The 7,096-nt window shown below is 38.8% G+C and overlaps 1 protein-coding gene across 2 annotated transcripts; it reads right to left on the bottom strand.

Moving 5' to 3' along the window:
• Positions 1 to 1,186: 1,186 nt before the first annotated feature.
• On the bottom strand, positions 1,187 to 6,867 carry LOC140003943 (uncharacterized). 2 transcript variants are annotated; one of them, XM_072068875.1, is made up of 3 exons: positions 5,632 to 6,867; positions 3,685 to 4,371; positions 1,187 to 2,226 (listed from the first exon to the last, which is right to left on the bottom strand). In XM_072068875.1, the coding sequence occupies exons 1-3, from the start codon at positions 6,745 to 6,747 to the stop codon at positions 1,642 to 1,644; spliced, it is 2,388 nt and encodes a 795-aa protein (XP_071924976.1). In that variant the 5' UTR covers positions 6,748 to 6,867; the 3' UTR covers positions 1,187 to 1,641. The 2 variants fall into 2 exon arrangements, with proteins under 2 accessions (XP_071924976.1, XP_027090982.1); XM_027235181.2 differs by having other exon boundaries at positions 3,685 to 4,017.
• Between the last annotated feature and the right edge of the window lie 229 nt (positions 6,868 to 7,096).

The raw sequence follows: 7,096 nt of genomic DNA, 5'->3' as shown, positions 1-7,096 counted from the left end.
GATTTGAACGCATGTCAAATTATTTAAATTTAAATTTGAACTTCAAATTTGACATATATTCAATGATGATATCTCAATTGTGTTCTTACCGCATGCACAGTAGAAATACGAAATTCTCCTAATCAACGTCTCTATTTTTTTGGGTATCTAATTTTCTTTTTTCATAATGGTATTCCCTAATATGAGGATCCGATGTAGATAAAAGCCAGCAAATGTGGAAAAAGACATGTTTGTTTGGATTGTAAGTTATTTGAGATATTTTTACTGTAGTACTTATTGTGATGTGATGTATGTGAGATAAAAAGGTAATTGAGAAGATAAAAAGGTGTATTGAAAATTGTAATGATGATGTAAGCAAATATATTTGGGAAAATAATCAGCTGTCCAAACAATTGACAAAGAATTGCCCTCGTTTTGATTGAAGATAATTTGGAAAATTGTGTTTGGAGTAGCCATCATGCAGCTTTCAAAAATTTAAAAATGTAGTTTGATGTCCTTTAATAGAACATAACCCTTGAGCTTAACTCAGTGGCCACCACCAAAGCCTTAAGGTACCCTGTCTCCCACCATTTGCCACTAAAATGTGGCAGGCCACTTCACGTGGCAACCGGACAAATGCGCAATGCATTTGTTTGGACCGATAGGTGGTTCAATTCCCTTCGATTTCTCTTTGGACTGGGCCTCTTCAGGTAAATGTAGGATCTATTGTTGCAGGGAAAAAAAAATGGACCTTAATAGAACATGAAATTTTGGAACGTTGACTAAACCGTGGCATCCCCCCTTTACATATATGCAGATGATTTCAAAGAGGTGAAATATTGGATTGTCTGCATAATTTTTTTTTTCTGGTACGTTATTAGAACTTCAAAAAAAAAAGGGAAAAAAATTGATGAGACCATAGCAAGATAGTAGCTGAAATTTGAAAATGAAAGGTGCTTGACTGACATACCAAATACTTTTTGCCATTTCAACCTCATTAATCTACAGGATGGTTCAGTCCCCGTCAAGTTCCCTTAGTTCAATTGGACCACCCTCTAGCGTAAGTTCCCCCTTGTGTAGGAGTAGGAGTAGCAGGGGAGTAGACTAGATATGCCGTTACGGAAAAAAAAAAAATCATTAAATCTGCTACTACTTTAGCTAAAGAAGGCCAAAACAAGACGAGCCCATTTAAGCAACCAACCAGTCGTCACGAACAAGTCAACAAGAAGTAGCATATTTTTCCCTGCCTTGAACACGTAAAACTTTCGTCCACTTCATGTGCTGTGCCGGTACATGCACTATGTACATCACTCCTACATTATTTCCAGTGTCTTAAGATATTCCTGATTCAACTTCTTAAATTTCTACCCTATATTTCAAGAACTTGCAGCAAAAAATTATGTGAAAATAAGTGTAACACACACACACATTAGTGCATATCCAGATAATCTCTCCATGCAGTTAAAAGTTGACATCCAGCCACTGACCGTCGTTCCCTTTTTTTTTTCATGTCTTCACATTTTTGTTTACCTGGTTTGTATCTCTGCTGCGATTCTTCTTCTGGTCTATGTTTCCCTTTTGAAGGTGGGGAAGTGGGGTGTCAGTCGGTTGGTTCTTTAAAAAAGTTATCCTGCCAGTGGGAATGTAAAGTTGGAAGGAGAATTAACCACCTCTACTATGAATAGATGCCATCAGTTCAGCCAGCTGCTTACCCTCAAGCTTGGATACAAGTTCGATGGGGACAAAATGTTTAGGTAGATCTGATAGATCTTCATCCCTAAAATTGCGAAGAAGCAGAAGTTTTCTTGCTTCAGAAGCTGCAGCATCAGCTTCTGCAAGTAAAACATCAGCTTCTTCAAGGTCACCTAACTCTATAGCAGCAAATCTTTCGGCTGTAGCAGCTTCAGCGATTAGAGTTAGTCTCTGGAATCTAGCCATTTCCAATTCCTTTTCTCTCAATAAAACCTGTGATTCAGTTTGTTCAAGTCTGTTGACTGTATTGCAAATCTGTTCTTCAAGCTGCTGAAGCTGTGATTTGGCGTCCCCCATCTTTATCCCTATTCCCACCCTTTCAACAGAGAGTGCCTTCACTTCGGTGGCTATACGTGCTGCTTCTTTAAAATTTCTGGTAGTTGCAGCAACTTTCTTCTCAGCCTCCAACTCAGGGAGTCTTTTATCTATAAAGAAAAGCCTCTGTTTACAGGATTCAACTTCCTGTTGGATGCTTGACTTTGACGAGGACAGCTCCTACGATCACACAAGCAACTCACGCACATATAAGTACACGAGTATATATCATAAACATATATATACACAAATACATATTATAGATGCACGCGTGGACACACACATATGTAGATAGACAACAGGCATCTGAATGTGTGTGCACAAGAGAGAGTGTCTCAAACGAAGGAAAAGTTTAATAATGCACTACAACAGGTAGCTGAGTTTCTTTGCTGTCATTAGGCAGAATATGGATTAAAGAAGGAAGATTATACTTATATAAGCTTATCAGTCAAGAGATTTACATTTGTGCATTATTTGCAGAAACTTCGGTGAAAAATGAGCATAAATATAAAATGAAGTTCTCACATTCATATAATCTTAAGCATTTAATTCTTCTAAAGCAAGATTACCATAGGGCTCTAGCTATATATCATGTCCTAAAAGAAGAGGACATGATCATTTAATAAGAAATCTAGCTTGTCCCCTTTCTGGCAGGTAAAATGAGACCAATTGTTCTAAAGAAGATAGATACAAAACACAAACAGCGAACCAACTTCAGATCATAAGGGATACCAACCTCAAACAACAAATATACAGTACCAAGTGCTTTGGAGTTTGAATAAATTAAAAACTTGATTCAAGATATATCTTTTAAGCAATCACCTCGTCCTCCCCCCAACAAACACCAAGCAAGAACAAGAGAAAACAAAAGAAAATTTCATTAATATTGATATATGGAATTTCAAAACCCAAAGTAAAAGGAATCTTTCTTTGCTAATTATCATAGTAAATTCCCATCCAAACCAGTTTTGAATCCTTCCCCATGCTTCCCATCCCAAAAAATGGGGGAAAAAAGTAAATTAAATATCTAGAGGTTTGAAAATTTATCTGTTACTCAAGTACAGAAATATCTCCTTCAACGTTGCCAGAGCTAATAAAACAATATGACTCCTGAACAAACCCAAAAATTAAGCTCAAAATTGATTTAACAGAATTTTTGCAAAATTTACTGTCAAAGATCATAGCAGACAGCCAGGGTTTCACATTTATAAATTTCAAAACCTCTAAGTTTGGATAATGATGGCTAAAGTGATTCCTTAGGCTATCACATTAGTGCTTTGGCAGAAATAACACAAAAACTTACTCCAAGCTGCTAAAACACTTGAGGCACGCAAATGTTTATTGATTAGATTTGAAATCATCTCCTAATATATGATTGTCTAACCTTAGCAGCCTATAGTTAGACCATCTTGTACAAGCAAATTCAGAAAAGCATCCATCATTCATTTCATTTATACTTTGGGCTCAGATAGCAGACCCCACCATCTGACTATTTGAGCCCTCTATGTTGGAATATTGATGATGGAATATTTTTAGTCAGATAAAATCTCTCATCTACATGCTGGCATTACAAGAACTTTTGAAACAAAAATGTGTCTTTCTTAAGAACTTGAACACAGGTTTTGAAGCAGTACCAACCTGGAGAGAAGCTCTAGCAGATGAAATTCCAAGTTTGAGCATATTGACATCCTCGGTAAATTGTTGTTCGGTCTTAGAAAGCTTCATTTTATCTTCAATGAATTTCTGAATAAGCTGCAGCATGCTCTTCCGAAGCCCAACAACATCTTGACAAATGCTTGCTTCAATTGCTGAGATTCTAGAAATTTCTCTGATCTCTTCCCCCCTCACTTCCTCCTGAGAGAGGTCATCATCAATTTGTTTCTTCTTATTAGTTAAAAGTTCGTGCTCCAAATCCAGCTGACGAAGGTCTAGCTCCAGATTGTTATGCTTTTCATCCAAGCTTGAATGCACCTGTTCAAAGTTCGAGAAGACACCATCAATCCTTCTTTCAACTGTTTCAATTTTAGAATTATTTTCTGCTATTTCAGCTTCCTTTTCTTTTACTAAAGCAAGCAGTTTCTCCAGTTCGTCCGCCAAAATTTCTCGTTTTATGTAAAGAATATCTCTTTCTCGATGATCGTCTTCCACCGAGAGCTCAATGGAGTTGTTTAAAGCTAGTCGTGCTTCATTTATCAGCTGGGATTCAATCTCCAATTGAAGTTTTTTTAGCTCTAACTCCTCAGTAGATAAAAGCCATTCCTCTGTTTCCCTCAAAGACACAGCTTTAGCATTCTCTAGGACTAAATCTGCACCATTTGAAGCATCCTAACAAAAGCAATGTACAAAATTTTCACCTTCAAATGAAAGTAACATATATGGAAAATTTTTGAGTGCACAATCTAAAACATATTGATGGATTTAGTGCAGCAATAAAATTTTACAAAGTCAATCACATACAGCACTATGCTTGGAAGTTCAACGGAGGGCAGAAAAATCGCGACATTACATCGCCATACTCAGTGCCCAAGGCGTGGGTAACTGAGCCATGTGAAACTGTCACTACTGCCACCTTCCATCAGGACAAAATTATAAGTTCTTGTCAAATTAAAGGAAGTAAAAAACAGAGAGAGAAGGGAAAGAGCAAAGTGGCTTTTCAGAAAAAGAGATATTCATTCTGCTGGGTTAAGGAAAAGATAAAGATTTCTGTCCCATTATTTATTTCTTTCTAATTTAGTAAAGAACGCTGACGAATGGCAATCAAATAAAACTGTAGCCTTGATGGATTTGACGAAAAGTGGGAACCTCGTGACTCAAGGAATGACACATTCTTTGGCTACTGTTTTTTAATTTTAGTGAACCAACCTTGAACGTTATGGAAATGGTAATGGGATGCCCATGAAACAAACAAATCCTAAAGTACTGGTACAGCATAGTCCATCAATCCAATTTTACCTCAACTTTCTTCAATTTCAAACCACTTTGAACTCTTTAGTCTTTTTCTTAGACATAGAAAATCTGTCATCCCAACTTTGATAACATAACATTCTGGCAGAAAAGCATTTAAAATATTGTGACTCATGTTCTTCATTTTATGAATATTTACTAGAATAGAGTATATACTAGCCGAGTGTAATCAAAGAATAAACCTATGCCAACAATTTAACAAATGACAGATCCTCAATCCTTGATTGCATGTCTATGAAATCTCTACCTTTGTGTACATTCTTTTCTAATAGCTATACTTTTAAACTGGTTTCTTCATCTCATTCTGAGATGAATCTGCAGCAAATTCAACCATATAGTGGTGCTTATGCTAGAGAAGTCTTTGTTGTTTATTCCCTTTAACCTACAGGCTACAGCCATTACGATTATGGCGTCCATTGTCTAATGGTTAGGACAGAGGTCAAATGAGAAGTCAAATAAGCGTTCTGAAGTCTAAACCTTATGGTGATCTTTAAGACAAAATGAAGTACACAAAGAAGATTAATAAACAGTAGTCAAAATGAGGTGAAGGCCATAATAATCCCTTTTTTTTTCGTGCGTGATTTATGAAAATGGAAAAGGTAAAGAAGCGGAAGAACAAACCAACGCAAAACTCCGGAGCAAAGAGGCAGATTCCTCCTCAGCTAGAATCTGGCTCTGCAGTGCCTCTTGCATCCTGGAGTCAAACGCATCACATTCAGCTTCTGCATCACGCAGCGCAACAACCAGAAGCTCCCTGTCCTTCTCGGCGGGAGCAAGGCTCTCACTAACCCGCTCAGCTTTCTCAAAATCCTCAGTTTCACAAGCTTCCTCCAGTTGCTTCTCCAGTTCCCTATACTTGGCAGATGCCTGACTCCATTGCAGCGCGGCTTTTCTTCTCTTTCTGATAGAGTCCTTGCGAGCAGCAGAGAGAAAAGAAACGGCTTCCCGAGCTTTTTTGAGCTTCTCGGTCATGCAAGTCTTGATTTCTTCAAATCTGAACTCGACCATTTGGCAGCTGCCAGTGGGATGATTTGATAGCACTGGTTCCTCTTCGTCATGTTGTTTTGCTTCATTTTCTTCCAGCTGCTGAATATCTGCTTCGCGTGAGCAGGTGGTGGAAGCAGCAGAATGGGGCGGCGAATGTTGCTGGGTGGCCAAGTGAACACGAATCTGATGACCACCGTCCTGATGGGCCGCCACGGCCACGTTTGTATTAGATGTGTGATAATATGCAACTGGGAAAGTTGGTGGTTTGGATTGGAGGGAGTGGTGGTTGGGATCGGGAAGTTGTTGCCGCGACGGTGGTTGGGGACCATCTCTATCTCTGCCGTATCCGATCCTTAAACCAGCAGCTCTCCTCTTCTTTCGGGTGGACAGATGTGGCTGAGGGTGAGATGCCGCGGGTGATGAGGCTGAGGGTGAAGACAAGGGCGAGGGCGGACGATCATCAGGTGCAGCAACGATGAGACTGAGATCGGAGAACAAGTCCTCGTCAAGCGGCAAAGATGATGATGATAATTGCGATAAAGAATCAGCAGCAGCAGCAGCAGCATCAGCATCGTGGGATACTCGTTTGCCCTGATTTTGATCATCAGAAATGGAATTCGAGTCCGTATGGACAGGAGTAGTAAAGAGAACCATTCCCTCGAAGAGAGAGCCCATGTCATCATTCTCATGCTCCGGGAGATTGGAATGGGGTTCGGCGGCCACAGTCGATTCTGCTGAGGAAGAAGCCATATCGACTTCTCTTCCTTCCTTTCCTCCCAGGACTCTTTTGACTTTTATTATTAGCAGCAGTACTGCTTATCCGCTACTTGTATAGTATCAGAATGTGTGTACGTATACCGTTTGTAAAAATAAGAAATGGAAAAGAAGATGTGTGTACTCTTGCTCAGATTAAGGTTAAGACTATGATTATAGATTTGATTAAAAAGCATCCGGTCCCTTGTTGGATGAATTAGATGGTATAGGAAGAGAGATCGTGGGTTTGGGACCTTAAACTTCAACTATTTTTTTTTTCTTAGAAAACAAAAAAAAAAAAAAAAGGCCTACTACAATTAGTTGCAAGCAATGCAATCACAATTCA

The sequence above is a fragment of the Coffea arabica genome, chromosome 10c (genome assembly GCF_036785885.1).
Source record: "Coffea arabica cultivar ET-39 chromosome 10c, Coffea Arabica ET-39 HiFi, whole genome shotgun sequence".
Lineage (NCBI taxonomy): Eukaryota > Viridiplantae > Streptophyta > Magnoliopsida > Gentianales > Rubiaceae > Coffea > Coffea arabica.
This window is presented reverse-complemented; position numbering and strand designations above follow the sequence as displayed.

Excerpts from the sequence above, each read along its gene's own strand:
- LOC140003943 (XM_072068875.1), bottom strand. The coding sequence starts at position 6,747 with ATGGCTTCTTCCTCAGCAGAATCGACTGTGGCCGCCGAACCCCATTCC. Across the intron at positions 4,372-5,631 it reads TGCTCCGGAGTTTTGCGTTG|GATGCTTCAAATGGTGCAGA; the intron begins GTTTGTTCTTCC and ends TGCTTTTGTTAG. Across the intron at positions 2,227-3,684 it reads CTGCTAGAGCTTCTCTCCAG|GAGCTGTCCTCGTCAAAGTC; the intron begins GTTGGTACTGCT and ends GTGTGATCGTAG.